The sequence below is a fragment of the Halichoeres trimaculatus genome, unplaced genomic scaffold (assembly GCF_033239565.1).
Source record: "Halichoeres trimaculatus isolate MK-OKI-2021-1 unplaced genomic scaffold, fHalTri1.1 fHalTri1_scaffold_1, whole genome shotgun sequence".
Lineage (NCBI taxonomy): Eukaryota > Metazoa > Chordata > Actinopteri > Labriformes > Labridae > Halichoeres > Halichoeres trimaculatus.
In genome coordinates this window covers 10,633,898-10,651,743 of record NW_027437179.1, presented here as the reverse complement: position 1 = coordinate 10,651,743, position 17,846 = coordinate 10,633,898, and the positions used below count along the sequence as shown (strand labels likewise).

At 43.1% G+C, this 17,846-nt stretch overlaps 2 protein-coding genes across 3 annotated transcripts; one reads left to right on the top strand and one right to left on the bottom strand.

Moving 5' to 3' along the window:
• The first annotated feature begins 190 nt into the window (after window positions 1-190).
• Window positions 191-7,366, top strand: cfap91 (cilia and flagella associated protein 91). Of its 2 annotated transcripts, none has more exons than XM_074674327.1 (17): window positions 191-343; window positions 440-516; window positions 1,031-1,188; window positions 1,334-1,414; window positions 1,531-1,587; window positions 1,671-1,849; window positions 1,967-2,144; window positions 4,100-4,257; window positions 4,354-4,503; window positions 4,612-4,745; window positions 4,825-4,932; window positions 5,025-5,096; window positions 5,184-5,330; window positions 5,412-5,633; window positions 5,722-5,870; window positions 5,971-6,062; window positions 7,075-7,366. In XM_074674327.1, the coding sequence occupies exons 1-17, from the start codon at window positions 256-258 to the stop codon at window positions 7,263-7,265; spliced, it is 2,241 nt and encodes a 746-aa protein (XP_074530428.1). In that variant the 5' UTR covers window positions 191-255; the 3' UTR covers window positions 7,266-7,366. The 2 variants fall into 2 exon arrangements, with proteins under 2 accessions (XP_074530428.1, XP_074530420.1); XM_074674319.1 differs by having other exon boundaries at window positions 4,597-4,745.
• Window positions 7,367-15,251: 7,885 nt separating this feature from the next.
• On the bottom strand, window positions 15,252-17,628 carry LOC141795909 (transcription factor 15-like). The gene is made up of 2 exons (XM_074676685.1): window positions 17,013-17,628; window positions 15,252-16,233 (listed from the first exon to the last, which is right to left on the bottom strand). The coding sequence occupies exons 1-2, from the start codon at window positions 17,490-17,492 to the stop codon at window positions 16,156-16,158; spliced, it is 558 nt and encodes a 185-aa protein (XP_074532786.1). The 5' UTR covers window positions 17,493-17,628; the 3' UTR covers window positions 15,252-16,155.
• Between the last annotated feature and the right edge of the window lie 218 nt (window positions 17,629-17,846).

Here is a 17,846-nt window from a genome sequence, read left to right as displayed (position 1 = left end):
ATAGTTTAAGCTACTTAAAAAAAACTCGTTCTAAATGATTAAATACTAATATCGATAATTAAGAAAAAAAAACTCGATGATGAACTTAGAAACTCTCTTTTCCCATGTTTCCGAGAGCACCTTCAATGCAGCATTGAAACAGTCAGTGTATCGTCACCATGGTAACCTCACACACCAGAGGTCGTAGCCGTCGCACCTGTTGGGAGGTATTTTTCCCCCGGAGTTTAAAACACATTTTACAGTTGAAATAAGAAAATGAGCGAATCTGTAACTCAGACACTTCCCAGGAAACATGAGTCAAACAAAGTGGTCATGCGTGAGCGGGCATATGACTATCTTTACGGTGAGTAAACTGAAGAAAACGGCCACCAAAATACTTCGAAGCTAACTGTTAGCATCAGGATATTTAGCAGCGTTCGTGTGAATTGTTTCGCGACAGATCCGGTTTACACCGTGTCATCCGAGATGGATCATGCCAGGAAACACCTGAAGGCATATTCCACGAAGAGCAGAGTGGTAAGATTAGTCTAATATTGATTTGATTGACGCTCGTTACTTGTAAAAAGAAAAAAACAAAAACCGCCTTTTCACAATAAATTTAACAGTTTTCTCATTAATGTTATTGTATTGATATTTGATTCGATTTTTAAGTATTTATATTGCTATGGATTTTCAGTGACTTTTATTTTCAAGACCAAGTTAATCTAGGAATCAATTGAATGACTGAAATAATCTCTAAAAGCTATTGCACGTGCTAATATTGTTTTATTACCTTTTAAAGGTGTGGCTTAACCTTTTCTTTGTTGAAAAGAATATTATTTAATTGAAAGTGTGGTAATTTGGGACACCAATAAGACGCCCTAATTTATAAACTGTAAACACACCTTGAAAATAACTTATATTTTGTTTCAATTAAAATTCATTCAATTTTATATTATGCATTTAATATGTATACCCTTGTGTCATAATCAAGCCAAAGTAAAAGGTTGAGAAAGAAGTCTTTTTAAGTGTCTCTCTCCATGTTCATCAGAGGAGAGTGCCTGTATTTGAGTCAATGTTTAGTGACCTGCCTCACTACCCTCGGTACACTGTTAAACTGGACTTCTCGGACCCGGTACCACCCACTGTTGATCGTCGCTGGCGGGGCTGCACAGAACAGCACGAAGAAGCACTGCAGCAGCTGGCTGGGTAACAAACACAAACCTAAACAGACACAACATTTTCATGGCCAGCAGGTGATAAAAAGTAGTAAAACCTGAGGTTTAATCTTTGTTTGTAAGCTTTGTAATACTTGTCAGTATGTGGCTGTGGTTCTGGATCACTTCCTTCGCAGGGTTTCTCCAACTACCAAGCTGAGGCAGCAGAGGAAGGATTGTCATGTGACCGGAGCAGACCGCTGGAAATACTTCAAACGGTTTAATTTGCTTGCCTACACACTTAGAATACAATCATACAACTTTCACTAAGTGCTTTCATTGCCTTTGTTTCTCCTCAAAGTCTTAAATTGGTGTTCACTTCTGTCTCCTTCAGCCCTCTAGTTCCCTTCTCACAGCATCTCCCTCCTGATGTTCTTTTAGCTTTGCCACAGTAAGTTCAACAACCTGCATTTAATCCCCTGCTATTTCTGCTCAGACATTTTTCTGTACAAGTCTCTTTTTCCATCTTCTTAGAGATGATTATGAATATTCTGGGGGGAGAGAAGCTGAGCAACAGCCCACTCACTTCACCGTCGGAGTCCAGACTGACTACAGGGAAAGTGAAACTCAGACAGACCCATACAGCCCAGAGTATGTGGTGCAGCGTGGGACAACTCCCTCAGAGCTTCTGCAGCTGGCAGCTTTGTCATGGGGTACATGAATAACTGCAATATTCTTCACCTGGCAACAACATCAATGTATTGTTTTCTTGTAATGCTGACTTCAGCTGGAACAGTCATTCTATAACCTTCTCTGTTAATTCCCCTCAGGCCGAGGTCTGCCTGCAGGCCGCGCAGAAGTAGAAATGATACTGCGGGCACGTGCTAAACGAGCCTGGGAAGCAGCTCTCCCACCGCTGGATGACCTCAGTCAGCTGGAGAAAAGGGAACGCATGATACAGGAGATGATGACCGAGGAGTGGGCTTTCAGAGAGGGAGAAATCCAGAAGTGAGTGGTGCTGCACAAGACCACACCTTGCAGGGATTCAAGCCATAGACTCCAAAAAAAAATCATCATTCTGCTCAGCTCAAAGTGAGGTCTCCTCAGAAACTGCTCCCCCTGGTGGCTGGCTGCAGTATAGGTCAAAAAATCCATCCCTCCAGTCATTCCAGATGTCCCGAAAGAAAAGAAATGTACATATATATTTGTCATTTGTCATCCAGACACGCACAGTTTCTGTCTGAGTCCTTTATAGCCTCTACTGCGCAGACTCTGGCTGCACAAAAGCTGCCATGGCGGCGCCTGTGACGAGGAAATTTTTGCTTCCAACCGCACACTGTCTACTCTATATACAGCCAATGGTTCAAGCCCCCTGAAAAATACCTTTTGGCTTCAGATGCATCACATCTGAAGCACCCTGCAAAGAGAACTGCACTCCATAAAGACCCAAGATTTGTATGTATTGTGTATTGTAAAATGTTTCGATTTGACAGAGCGACTTGAAAAGGCCTTTTTCTCGCAAAATCCATAATATTACCATCTATGCAAGATTAATCATTGGAAAGAGATTTGACACTTGATAAGTTGACTCATTGGCTGCCAGCCATTTTCAGGGCACCTTAAACAATCTTTAAAGACACACAGAATATGGTTTTCTGACTTGCAAGGTCTAAATATTCTGTTCTAAGCTTATTAAAGGGGACATATCATGCTGATCTCTGATTTACTACGTACATATAATATGATAAATTTGAAAACAAGACCTTTCACCCCCTGAATTTTCAAAAAATGAGATATTGTATTTTTTTTGATATCCTAGAACGAGATTTGATGCCTCTGAAAATAGGTCATTGCCATTTGGCCGCGAGATTTCGACTTTCATGACAACACGAGGATCCTTTCTTTTTATTGGAGTAATCTGATAAAGCAGCTCCTCCTCTGTGATGTCAGTTAGTCACACACATCACACCGAGGGATACACCCACCAAGAGTCGACTGACTGAGTGCTGGATGCAGGGACTCTGCTCTGCTGAGCAGCTCGGCTTTACATGGTGAATTAGCAGTTAAACACTAGTTTTAGCAGACATCGTAATACTTGTGAGACTGTGATATTTGCATGCTTGTTCTGACATGCACTGTGAACCTGGACCACAATAATGCTGCGGTAATAACATAGTGAGGAACTGACGGTAGAGGCGATCTTTAGACTACACTTTCAGCATGATGGATAAAACAGACAGAGAAAAGTGAAGGAGCAGGATGGAGCCCTGTTATAGAAACAGTTTATTGGTGAAGTCTGCCTATATTTCCACGTATAAACTACATGTTACAGTACCGGTTTGACTCACCACACTGAAGCGTCCTGAGATGATCTGTGTCCAGGTGGATTTTCTTCCTCCTGAGCTGCAGAACCGTCCCGGTCTGACTCGGGGTCCAATACAAAAGGACGTATCCTACTCTCTGCCATTTTATTAGTGCTATCAATGCCTTACGGTGACGTTTTGGCAAACAGCAAACTCGCTCGGTCTGCCCCATCCAATATGGCGATTTTGTAAATACTGCCATGCTGCAAAAACCGCCCCCTGGGTCTACCCCCTCCGCCCCTCTGATAGAACTGACCAATCAGAGCACAAAGGGCTGTGACGTTGCGAGGTTACTGGAGGTCATTCTCGAAACGGAGCGTTTCAACGAGATCTTCAGAATGGCCTAAAATGAGGATATTGAGAACGCTATTGTGGGGCAATGAAGGATCTAAATGACTTGTACTGAGGGCAGAAATGCTTTACAGGCATCCTAGTCTGGCACAGTGAAAAGGAGAAACAAGCATGATATGTCCTCTTTAAGTACTCTTGTAGAATCTCTACCTGAAAGTTTGTCTGACGTCATCGTCTTGAAATACCTTTTTCTCCTGCAGTGCTCTGTGTTCCTGTGTTATTTTCAGTTCCTGTGTTTGTGTTCTCCAGGTTGCAGGAGGCTCGTCTGGCTGTCCTGGCAGATCTCCTGAAGCAAAGAGCTGAGACCGAGGAAAAAGTCACAAGCGAGAGAATTGATCAGATTAATTCTAAACTGCTCAAAGACAAAGAATCTCGTCTGGAGAAGATCAACAATGACTACTTCAGGTGTACGTAGGGAAGCCGCCGCCTCTTTTTGAACATGGATGTACTCATCTGAGGCTTTGTAATAATGTTTTCTTCTTCATCATTGTTGTTGTCTCCAGCTCTCAGGAAATTAGAGGCAAAGAGAAGAAATCAGCAAGAGCGGCGTGTAACTTTTAAAAGCTATTTAGGTTCCAAGACATTGCTTTCTCAAACCTACAGAGACGCCTGCAAAAAGATGTCACAAAGCTCCAACCGGAACAAATTTACAGGTCTGCACTTAAACACAAGAAGAACTTACCCTGCAGTTTCATAAAGGAGCCCTGCAGTTTTAGAAGTAATGTCTCAACTTTTATGTTTAATAGGCTTGTTAGAAGCAGGACTCTCTGCTTCAGGTCTCTCTGCTTCAGGTCTCAAACCAGAGGTGATAAAACCAAAACTTCAGGAGCAAACCATCCAGGAAAAGATCAAGCCACCCATGAGCCAAGCAGAACAACTGGTGATGAACTACAAGGTAAAGCAGAAGGAAACATCTTCATGACAGTATAAATCAAGATTCAGATTCACTCTGATTTTACTCTACGGCTCCACAGATGATAAGGGAGAAGGAAAAGGAAGCGAAGAAGCCGCGGCGTTTTCTACAGAAGACAGAGAAGCCTGTTTCTCGTCCTATTACCCCTGAAGTGGAGGAGCCCCCAGAGGTGAGAAAACTATCACTAAAACAGGTTGAAAAAGCTGAACTCAATAAACCCATGGTATAAGAAACTATGATGATTTCCTGTTTGCTTCTTAGGGAGATGAGGAGACAGAGCTTGCAGTCATCACTTTGCAGAAACTACTGAGAGGAAGAAGTGTCCAGTGCGAGGTCTGAACACGTCACATGCACGCATGTTTTCATGTGTTTCAAGTTGAAAGTAAATCTCGTGTAATATCCGTGAATGTCGTCGTCCAGATGTTCACAGGCAAGGAGAATTATCTCCACCTCGCCCAGGAGCTGAGGACTGTCCATGCCCTCCAGGCAGAGGAGCAGGCGTTACAGAAAGCTGACAAAGAGCTCATACTAACCGAGAAAAGACAAAGAGACAAACTCAGGCACAAGGTGAAACACGCAGACACATCCATACAAAAGTTTATCAACCCCAAAATCATCTAACGCCCTTCATCCTTCCTCTGCTTTCAGGCTTCTCAAGAGTCAGCGTTTCAGGCTGCAGCCGTGAGTGCAGAGCTTGAACGCGTTTTCAACACTTTGTCCAAGGAACTAATTCATCTCCAGGAGGAGCGCAGGGTCCATGCTTTCGTACTACTGGCTGAGAGAGACCGGCGCCAAAGAGAAGCAGAGGAGAGTGGGAGGAGACAGGTGGAGGACCGCAGACGCAGAGAGGAAGATGAGATCTTCAGACAGGCGCGTGCATGAGCACAGTTTAAGTCATAGGTTTGCAGTGGGAGATATGTGAGTGTTTGGTTTGTATTTAACAGTGTTTGTGTCACAGGTGGTGCAGGTGCACCAGGAAACTCTAGATTTGTACTTGGAGGACATCATCCTTGACACCCTGGAGCAGACAGCTGACCAGCATGCCAGAGAGGAGATCCACAGGAGGGCTCAGGAGGTCAATGACATCGCTTACGCCATGGAGGAAAGGTGACGGACACCTCACACTTCCACATGCCTGCGAATGCTTTCCAGAACAAAACTCAAGATGGAGAATATTAACTCATCTGTTGTTTTTCTTTGTAAGTAGCATCAACAGTCTTCAGTCTGAGGAGATCGTGTCTGAGCTGGTGCATAGCTTCCTTATTCCAGAGGTTGAGAAGGTCACTGTCAGACAAAGAGGTTTGGGAGGTTTTCTTTGTACCTAAAAATAAGCACCTGATACACTTTGGATGATGACAGAATACCGATATTTAAGTTAAAAATACATTTGATGCCCCATTTTTTAAAGTTGCTATGAGGAGGACCTGTTTTAATTGCACTCCCTTGCCATCTTGTGGCCCGGAGTCTCAAGCACACGTAAATTACTTTTATTGAGGTGTGTGTTTGTTTTGGAATTAAATGGAGATCAAATCAATTATTTTTTTTGTTCATGACTTTTTACTGGATACAACGCGCCAGGGTTAGGTATTTATCAGTAAAGTTACAAAGCGCTAAGGTTTGAAACATGACATCAAGCAAACGTTGTACCAGCCAACTATATGTAGTGCTATCGGCAGCCCAGTGCTCTGACGTTTCTGTAGGCCAATGTGACAACAAGTAAACACTGCCAGTATTGAAGTAGTTTACTTTATATTTAGCCCAGCTGGCAGCCCGGTTGCTGTAAGACATGTCTGTAATGTGTAACGTTTGAACAGACCACTGCAGAATAACTGCTGTATGTGGGTTGGAATGAACATTAGCACAAACAGTTTAGCTCCTGTGTTAGCCTTTAGCTCGTGCTGTATCACTCTCCTGTTTATCTTTCTTCTGCTCTTCTGTCCTTTTTCTGTCTGACAGTTAGACTCTACAACATCACTACAAAATTAATCACAAGTCCTTTTCAACAGAGAAAAACTTAGCTTTTTTTTCTCACTACTAAACTTTGTCAGTCTGTGTGGTGTTATCATAGAGACCTAGGAGTGCTGGAAATCAGTCTGGTCCTGCATGACCTGATCTGGAAGCTAAGAAGTAGCTATTTAAAATAACCGGTAACCTGTAATGTTGGTGCGGATAATCTCATTTTAAAGTGTGGATTATAATCAGGCACATATCTAGAAGGGAGACTTTTTCATAATCACTGTCAAACTCCCCAGAGCCACTTTAAATTAAGACAAACATTTACTCCTGTGCTGTCTCCTTGTCTCTCTCCTAGTGCACCAGAGGCAGCTGAGACACCTACAGGCAGCTCGGAGTATCATCCAGAACACTGCAGAACACTCTGGGTTCCTCCCTAGTATCAAGGAGGCCTCTGACTTTAACTGTCCCTCTGAAAGGGCCTCAAAACGAATCTTGGAGGAGCTGTTTCACCAAGCAGAACCAAAGCAAAAAGAAGAAGAAAAATAAAACCAAACATCAGATATTGATGGAAAGTCTTTTATGTATTGCATAGTGGGTGACGTGCTGAGAAAAATATTTTGCAACTTGATTTCCCAAGTTTTCGTTTTTTTTTGCAACCTACTTGACATAAAATTGCCTTATTCCTGTTTTGTTTGTTGCCTTCAAACTGAAATCACCATTACTAGTTATTAGTTATTATAAACTACTGATGGAAAACAAATGCATTAAATAACCCAGCAGACAGCATTGCTTGTCAAGTGTGAGCTAACACTGTTTTCTGCAATGCAACAATAAAATATCAAGAGCCAAACACTTACTCTGAAGAAGAGATTCTGTTCGACTTGTTTTCTTCTCCGGTGTGACTCCAAAGGTCCAAACGAGCTGATGGTGTATCCCAAATCGCACACTCCTGCACTTACACTCAACAATTTGAGAGCATAAGTACGTTCACACTGACAGTATGGAAAACCGCAGTGCACTTTGATTTCTCAGGTGGTGCAGTCAAAACAGTCAAAATTTCACATCTGTGATCATCACTGACACGTTTCATAACATATCTAACACATACTTCCACTGATGATGACTTATCATTTCTGCTTTATATTCACACATTCAGGGAAAGTCAGGTATCGTGGAGGAGATTGGACTGTTTGAGGCTGCGATTGTAGAGATACATGTTGGAATGCCTGACTAATTCTTTCTTTTGCTACATTCATTTATGATGTAAGACCCCATTCATTTTGTCATTTTGTTCACCAGCATGTAAGAAGATTTAATTTTTGACAGACAATTGATTAGCTGCTGGTTAATGCTAATCTAGCGTCTTAAGGCAGGGATCTCCAACTCCCACCCTGGAGGGTCGAGAGGCTGCCGGTTTTCTTTCCAACTAAAAACTCCATCAGCTGATTTCACTGATTAGTCCCTGTTCTCTGCTTGAAGGTGAGGTAATCAGTGAAATCAGCTGGTGGAGTTTTCTGTTTGGAAAGAAAACCTGCAGCCTCTTGGCCCTCCAGGGTAGGAGATGGAGATCCTCAGACTCTAAGGAGATTCAGTCACTCAATCTGAGATGCCAGGCTGGTTGAAATTCTGATTCAAAGCTGGTTGTTTGCATTTATGTGTGCTTTTAAAGCACATTGAAAAGTTGGTTTCCAAGCTCAGGGTGAAACTCGGGTTCAACATCAGTCTAAATTGTTTTTATGCAATTTACTGCCAAACACCTTTTTTTCACTACATATGCATATCCTAATTTATTGTATTCTGCCACCGTTTAATTTGTTTTTTATGACGTGTGCTGCTGACCTCTTGGCCAGGTCACCCTTGAAAAAGAGATCTTAACCCCAATGGGTCTTTTTAACTGGTTAAATAAAGGTTAAATGAATAATGAAAAAAATCAACCAATGCAGTGAATCCATGAGATCATCCCTCCAGTGTGCATTTATGCATGACCTACAGTGGCTTGACTTCATACACAACTTAAACTCACCACATGCTGGCAGGATCAGTCAGAATCTGATGTTCATGAACACAATTTTTGTTTTGATAATTTAGAAAATCCCACAAACGTCAATAAAACTCCACTGCGCATTTTCCTGCAGACAAATTGACTGAGTAGGATCGTTGTCAGAAGGATGGATATCAGGAGTTATTTTTTCTAAGGGAGAATTAGTAAGTTAAATTTTCTCCCAAGTTTCTCAAATTTTATTCAAATATTTATGAACCTTTCCTTGAGTGACCTGACAGTTAAGTTGATTGCCAAACTTGGCCAGCTTTTCTCATAAAAATGTTGGCAGGCAAGCACGCCGAGCTAGCCAGCTGGCGTGGCGGTCTTAGCAGACACTTAGCGCGGGAACAATGCTGACAACCTAACATCTTTGAGCCATATTTTGCCAGTATTTACGCAACTAGTGACAAATCTAGTGACTTTTTCTGGTGTAATTGAAGATTTACGACACTGTGTCATTCCAGCCCGTATTGTTGCTGCTCCTCTCAATGTGCAGCAGATGCTGCCATGAGCCCCTCTCTGTCTCGGAGCACTCTCAGGCAGAGTGTACCACACAGAAGTCCCTCTCAGCTGCAGTCAGAGCAGGAGATGTTCAACCCTCCACATCCAACTGCATGTAAACCGGGCTGTTAAGGCACTTTTAAAATTTCCCTGTTGTATTTTTTGGGGTTTATTTAAAACCAAAGAAAGAAAAAACACTTTGGTTTATCCAAACTAGCAAATAGCATAAAACAGCAACTTTTATTTTCATTCTTAAGATCCTTTACTTTCCTTACCTTGTTACTGTGTAACTTTAAACAGCAGACCACTGAAGCATCCAGCCCCAATGTCTGTCCGCTTTTGATCCTGTAAACACTTCAGGCAAATCACAAGGCTGGGCTGAAACTTGAGAAGCTAAAGTGCCTCGGTGTTTCCACTGACTCCTTCTCTTGCTTACATGGTGGATTTGCTCAAAGTGCTCTTAATGGAATCAAAAGTAGACTCAATGTTAGTTTACAGACACCCTTTAAAGATCCTGCGTAACCTCTACAAAATGACAACAAAGCATTAAGTATTGATAAATCTATACTGTGTGTATACAGCAGTGTGAGGAGTGAGAGATAAGCAGGATTGTGCTGATTTAGCACGGTTAGCTTGACCTTCAAAACACAATTTCTTTCCAGATGGCATGGCCTGACAGCATTTTAATAATGATAGATAACTATGTGCTCAGGACAAGGTGCTGACTGCAGGCAGGCTGGATAACGCTGGGGTCCTGTGTAAAGGATGGCTGTTGATAGGTGGGAATGCTTATTATTGATACGCACAGTGCGTCCCAAATCGCATACTTCCATACTCAAATACTCAAAATTTTGAGTATACTGCGTCAAAATGAAAAACAGTATGCATAGTATGCGAAAAATTAGTATGCAAAAGTACCAGGATGATGTACTCAAATCGTCCCGGATTTTGAGTATGCACCTGTGGACACTTAACGCACTCATTTCCTCCTCTGGCAGCAATGTATAAATGTAAGTTATTGATGTTGTTTTTACACGTGTTGTTTCCACCAAGCACCATCAGCTGTTGACATTGTGTATGTGGTGTAACTTGTTTTTGTTTGTTTTGTTCTGCGAATGATAGGCTATGCCAGTGTTTCTCAAATCTGGTCCTGGGGACCCCCTGCCCTGTATGTTTTTTATGTTCCGACTCCAACACACCTGATTCAAATGATCAGCTCGTCATCAAGCTCTGCTCGAGCCTGATAACGAGCCATTCATTTGAATCAGGTGTGCTGGAGTGAGGTAACATCTAAAACATGCAGGGCGGGGGGTCCCCAGGACCAGGATTGAGAAACACTGGGCTATGCTAATGCTAGTTGAGCTAACAGCTATCTCGAATGCTAAAGCTCGTTGGGCTAACAGTTACCGGGGCCTTAGCATTACCCGGTGAACCAGGTAAATATAATAACAAGCGGGTTAGACCCTGCACAGTGAGTACATGACCAGAAGCACCACTCAGACATTTAATTTGTGGATGTATTTTAACTCTCTTAGCTTTCTTGGTAGCCTCAGTCAGCTGCACCGACCCCCATTAATAAACTCTACACCGCTGATCGTGTTATTAGCTGTGTTTAATATACTACTGAAAAGGCTTTGAAAATTCGCTGGCAAATAGTGGCGGTATTTAGTGGAAATGCGCTGGAAGCCGGTCACAATTAGATGTAGAAGAAGAAGAGGTCGACATCATGTCGTCATTCCCGGTAAGTACGGCGCTCGGCAGTATGCGATTTGAGACAGCACTACACCCTCAAAGCCAGTGAGTATGTAGTATGCTTAGTACACTCATTTGAAAATTTTGAGTACACAGTATGGAAGTATGCGATTTGGGACACACTAGCAGACTCTGATGAGGATTAGCACGTTCAGTCTATGAATGGATGAGCTTTTAGCCAAGAAATGAATAAGGCATAAGAGAGATGTCTTCTCTCCTATCTTTAATAATAATACAAATCCTTTCAGCCCTTAGTGTAAAGAATCACAGCTTTCCTGTCTGCCACTCCTTGTATGAGACTGTTTAGTTTGCAATAAACTAAAAAGCTGTAAAAAGTAAGTTCTGAACAGCAGAATTTGTTTCTAAAGTGGTCATTACAGCCTGCTGCACAGCTGCTGATCACAGTGGCAGTGCAGTTGCAGAGGCTGCAGACCGCCAGGACCCTCTACCCCAAAAAGTCACTGATTCTGGGGATGGATTTCTCTTCTCCTTCACAGAATATTTTATGCACGTAACTGCACTGAATGCATGTGATCTAAAGACATTATTGACATTAAAGGTGACTGTGAGGGGTTTTAAAGTGATCTTGAAAAATTGTCCAGTCCCTAGATACATGCCTGATTGTAATCCACACCTTAATACGAAATTATAGCACCAAAGGTTATTCCTAAAAGCTACTTATTAGCTTCTCTTTTGGCTCAGACAGGACTGACCTGAGGCACACTGAAGTCTCTGTGACAACAAGGCAACGTCAGCTGACAAAGTTTAGTAGTAGGAGAGATATGTGCCATAGGTCCCACTTTCCTTTTTTTTTTTTTTTAAAAGTCGGAGTTTTCCACTGCTGTTATGGCAGTCCAAAACTGCACACATTCTCCAAGATCTCCCTGGCATAGTTATTTTACGGTGATAAAACAGAAATGCTTTACTTAAGGTTGATTCTTCTGACAGCTCTCATTTAAACATAGTAATGGCAGCTCGTCAACTTCTGGGGTTTCTCAGGATTGGTCTAAAGCACTACTTTCTGGGTGAGGCTCTGACAGTTTTGGCCTCACCAAGCGTAGCTGTTGTCCTGTCCATAAGTCTTTATTTCTAAGCGTCTCTTCATGTTCTGTGATTCTGACAGGATTCTCAGAGCTGCTCTCCATGTGTGATCTACAACATTAATTCATCAGCAGCTGTGTTTGTCTGGACACAGGGTGCTAGGTGATATTAGCTGTGACTGATCAACACCACATGTGGATCCTAACCCTGGAGATTTACTGCCAGAGCAGAGCTGTGCCAAAGATCAGATTCCTGTATTTTCTAGGACTCCTGTTCCAAACATCCAAAACTTTAAATACAGAGTTATCCATTAAAATTAAAACCAGCTAGTTCCGTTCCAGTCACTTTCAGGGAAGCACAAATTTATTTTTCTTTTACACATAAATCCATTTTCAAGGGGAGCTCCAACAACAACCTTTAAGCTGAGTTTCTCCCCCTCTGTGGTTGATCGCGTTGGCACGGCTCCAGTAATGTGCTCCACTCCCTGATGTTCCCCATGAGTAATCATCACTCAGCACAATAGATCCAACAACACTAATTTGTGTCTTTCCTGTTTTGCCTTTACCTTTTCCCAGACTTGACTCTGATTCATGCCTTCCTAGCTGGCACTGTGCACCTACAACCCTAACAAGGCTCTCCGTGGTCACACACTGCTGGGACACACAGATTTCAGAGGGAGCCTGCTGTGGGGGAGATTGATTGCTTCCTCTGTTGAGATTCTTTGGCATTACTGAGACGGTAGAAGGTAAAGCTTCTCTGGAATTCCCCGTATATGTTTCCTTCTCATGCAGAAGTGTCAGGAATGGTTAAGTGGTTTGTTCTTCAGGCTTCAGCTGACCTAAACTTGGAACTCTGTGTGTGTGATTATAATCTCTAAAAGGGGATGAAATTTGCTACATGTATCTAGAGCCTGAAGAAGCAGAATTAAAGAGTCAATTCACACAAAAAGTAAAGAATATGTCGTCGCACACTCCTATTATCTGTGCATGCAGCATAAGGTTCCATTCCAGGCTAAACAGAGCTAACCTGCACCAAACTGTACTGATCTAACCTGAGCTGCTTGGTGGAAACAGGGCTTTGGTTGAATAAACAAATAAAAGCAACAACTTTTTGCACAAGTGGAAATTGTGATCATCTGTGTGATACTGTGTAGGCCTCACTTTCATCAGGTGAGGGTAAAAACAGCCCTGATGAGACTAGACTCCACCAGACCTCTGAAGGTGTGCAGTCGTATCTGGCACCAGCAGATTCTTTGAGTCTACAATCTTGCAAGGTGGGACGCCCACAGACCTGACCTGTTTGTCACATCCCACAAATGCAAGATTGAATAAAGTTTGGCAAATTAAGAGACCAAGGCCCTTTCGCACGACCAGTCAAATAGGACTGTTCGTCATGACGGAATGGCGCTTTTGGCTTTAGCCTTAGCCACATGCACGACTGCAAAAAGGCTGAGCATGACTAGTAACTCAATGAATAACTCTACAAGCAGTTGTTTGATAAACTCCAACATTTCACTGCACACATTTTGGCCAAGCAAACTTGCAAAACTGGCAGCAGTGAGCCCCATTTTGAGACTTCAATTATCTTCCTTATCATTTTTTGTCTCCTAAATCTAAATTTACTGTATAGCTCCACATCGTAAACTTAGATTTCAGAGACAAAAAATGTTTTAGTTGACAGATGAGATAAGTAAGACAAATGAAGTCTCAAACTAAATTTACTGTATAGCTCCACATAGTGGGCTGCATAGTGGTGCAACAGTTAGTGCTGCAGCCTCACAGCAAGAAAGTCCCCAGATTGGCTGTCCTGCCTTTCTGTGTGGAGTTTGCATGTTCTTCCCGTGCATGCGTGGGATCTCTCTGGGCCTTCCGGCTTCCTCCCACAGTCCAGAAACATGCTCATCAGGTTAAAACACTCTAAATTGTCCACAAGTGTGAGTGTGTGTGTGAATGTCTCTGGCCATATCCACACTTAGCCGGGTATTTGGGAAACATCATATATTTTTATGTTTACGCCCGTCATCAACATGAAACCACAGCTTTATGTCACTAAAAATGCTGTTCTCTGAAAACTCCAGCCAAAGTGCAGATTTTGGAAAACACTGGTTTCATGGTTTCGTGTTGACACCGGTAAACAGAGTTTTCGGTTCTCAAACGTCGCAGCTGATGACGGGGCTCATTCTGATTGGCTGGCGTGGGTTTTACGTCAGGACAATACTGCCCATTATGGGTTTGGCGTGCTTGGAGCTGCACTCACCAGCGGATTTACCCGCTGCATGTGGACGAAATAATTTTTTAAAACGAACAAGGGGGGGATACTCATTTTTGGAAATACCTGGCTACACGTGGACATGGCCTTAGTGTCAGCCCTGTGATTGACTGGCGACCAGTCCAGGGTGTACCTCGCCTCTCGCCCAATGACAGCTGGGATAGGCTCCAGCCACCTGCGACCCTGAACGGGATAAGTGGTTCAGAAAATCAATGCACTCCACATCGTCATACTTTGCCAAAGGATTCATTTGACCCCTAAATATCCTCTGTCTTTGGTTATTTTCATTTTAATTGCTAATGGCTGGACATGCATACAGACCAGTTCTGATGCTCTTGTTCTCATTGTAGGCGCTTTCAGTGGTGAATAGGGGTCAGTTTGGACATTCTCACCAGTCTATACAAAATAATCTGTGATACTCTGTGTTTATACATTTCTCCGTCAGAACCAGCACCCTCTGCAGTTTGAGCTCTAGTCTGTTGTTTCAAACCACACAGGCCAGCCTTCACCGCTCTGGAGATTCAGTGAGGCCTGATCAACCATGTCTCTGTCACCAGTTTGCCCCTTTTACCTCCTTGGACTTCTTTTAGCTGGTATTGAAAGTTTGACACAACTCCTGGCCCATGTCAAAGTCAATCACATCTTTACCAATTTTCTTTTCCTTCAAACAGGTCCATCTATCCAGTACCTTTATCTTGGGTGCAAGGCGAGGTGCACCCTTGACAGGTCAGCCTATCAAAGATGTAAAACATAGGCTCTGCAAAAAACAGCCATGAACATGGCGAGTGGTAACAGTGTGACAAGAGAAGAATGAGAAAAAAAAACAATTCTGGCTGTGAGTGAAAACCACTGCGTCACAGGGAAGGCAACACTTAACAATCCTCAGACCAGTTAATATGACATTGAGAATGAGAGAAGAGAAAGACATGTCTGTAAAAATAAATTTAATTTCAAAGTAGATTACAACACGTAAAGAAACAAAGTTAAAAACATCCCTCGGATATCTCCTGTTACGACACAGCTTTCAATCAGCAGATGTCTTCTTGTGTGAGGATCCTGTGACTGATCAGCCAAGTCTGTTTGTGAACTCGTCCTCCAGCTCATCAAAGAGTCAAATCCCCAGATCTCAGGTTCTTATCTTCAGTGGTTTGAACGAAATCATCTTTGGCCGTTTACCACAGTCTCGGTTCAGATGCAGGGCCTTCTGTAGTGGTGACTATTGTGTATGAGCTGTTCAGCAATGACAGACATTTCTTGACATTGAAGCTCTCTGAGATTTAAAGTACAATGAAAACTTTAAGGGAGTTCAGCTCATCAGCTTCTCACTCAGCGCAGTGTATTTATCAGGGAAACACCTCTCTGAGTGCCTGACCCAATCATTCCTCAAAAAGTGCTGCAATATTTGCAGACTTAACACAATCCAAATACTAGACAAAGTATTCAATATGCTGAAAAAAAATGCATGTTACGTTATCATTTGAGTCAGTTCCTACATGGATGGAGAGGATATTCCTCTGAACTGCTTCATACCACCATCTAAGACCCCGACAGTGATCCAGACTGGGTCATGACCTAGATTCAAAACTGCACCTCTTCCCCCATGATCATCACAAAGACAGAATCAATTCACAGATTCCTTCATGTTCAAATACTCCGTGTTAAGAAAATATGTCTGAGTGTGGCGCACAGAGTTCACATCTTGCTGAGTATAATGTAACCCATGAGTCAAACTCCTGCACACATCAGAGGAGTAAAAGTCTTCTGAGGAACAAAGTTGCTTCTAGATTTTGAGGAATGGTTGATGGAGATCCCATCCCACTCCAGGTCACAGTTTCATCGCCGGCTCAGTTGTCTTGCGCTGCTTCCGTGCATTTTTGCACATTCTCTTCTGTCGTGGGAGCTGTGTCGCCCCTGTGAACAAGAGGGAAATCAGTGTTACCAACACTTCAGACATCATCACAGTCAACCTGCGGGACACAGATCAATTCTTTATCAGGACACTGCTTTATCACAGTTTATGCTTTTTCACTGACCGCCCTCAGAGTATAGAAAATGTCACAGAGGTTTTCCAGCATGGATAAATACACAGTTTTCCTTTAAAGGATATCTCCATGCATGGACTCAACGATATGTCATCTATAAATAAACACAGTCCCTACACAGAGATTTGAGCTGCAGCATGGACTGAGGTCTGTGCAGTTTGTTCACCCCGATGTGTCACGTGACCCCAACCCACATTAGGGTGTTGAGTGTAGAAATAGTACAGTATAAAAAGTTAGCATAAAATAGGCTGTATTTTAAATGAAATGCATTCAAGTCATTTCCAAAATGTTGATGTAAAAAAAAAAAAATACATAGGTAAAAGTAATGGTTAAAAAAAGCTCCAGTGACAGTCCGGGTCTTGTGACAGGACTAAAACGTACCCTCATGATTTAGCAATTAAAATAAATAAATAGATAAATAGAAAACTGACCTGCTTTTTTCTTCTAACTTGATTTATGAATCACAATTCAATATTTCCATGCATATGGGAATTCAATAAGTAAGTTGCGCGCGTTTTCAAAAATAATCATTTATTTCCTAAAAACATTTTGAAATAGGAGCCGACAATTTCAAATTATATTTTTTATGTGGCCCCTCTTACAGGGACGCTGTGATAACTGTTTAGGAAACATGTTAAATATTTTTACCCCTTTCCGTTGGTTGCTGAGGCAGAAAGTGCAGATAGTCCGGGGCTGTTTGCCTTCTCCTCCTCCCTTCACCTCCTTGTAGACCGCAGAGAGGCACGGCTGCCCGTCCTCCCTCCCGTCCCCGACCACCAGCACGTTCGCCAAGTGCGAGATGTAGCTGGACGCGAGGCGCAGCGTCTCGATTTTAGAGAGTTTCCTGTCCACCGGCTCCGTGGGGATTAGTGTCCGCAGCGCCGTGAAGGCCGTGTTCACGTTCTGGGTCCGGTACCTCTCCCGCGCGTTAGCAGCGTTCCGCTGCCGCACCACCCCGCCGGACTCCAGCCGGTATCCCTCCCCCGGAACCGCGCAGCAGCCGTAGCCGTGGTCGGTGCTGCCGTCGCTCTCGCTGCGGTTCCCCTCCTCGTCGTCCGAAATCAAGGTCAGGTCCGCGGGGTAGGAAAAGGGGTGCGTGGACACCGGCCTCAGCATAGTGAAAGCCATAATCTCATGAGAAAGCCAGTCGCTTCTGTCCGGATAGAAAACAGCTGCATGCACAAGAGCCGCGCGTAAAAGTCGCTGTAACTCCAAGGTCCAGCCAGCAGAAGTCCCGGGTCTGCTCTGACTCTTCCCCTCAGGATAGTCCGGTCTGTGTGACAGTCTTCATAGCAGGGAGGGCTCTTATAGCAGCTACAGTAGCACTTCAGCTGTAAGGGGAGGGGTGGGCACATGCACAGGCTCCCAGCCTCCCAAATGTTTTGGTCCTAAAACTTATGTGGACCATTCCAGTTTGGCAAGGTGGGGACTGGTCACCAAAATGAGTTTTTATGAGTCAAAAGCAAACAAGACTGACTTTTG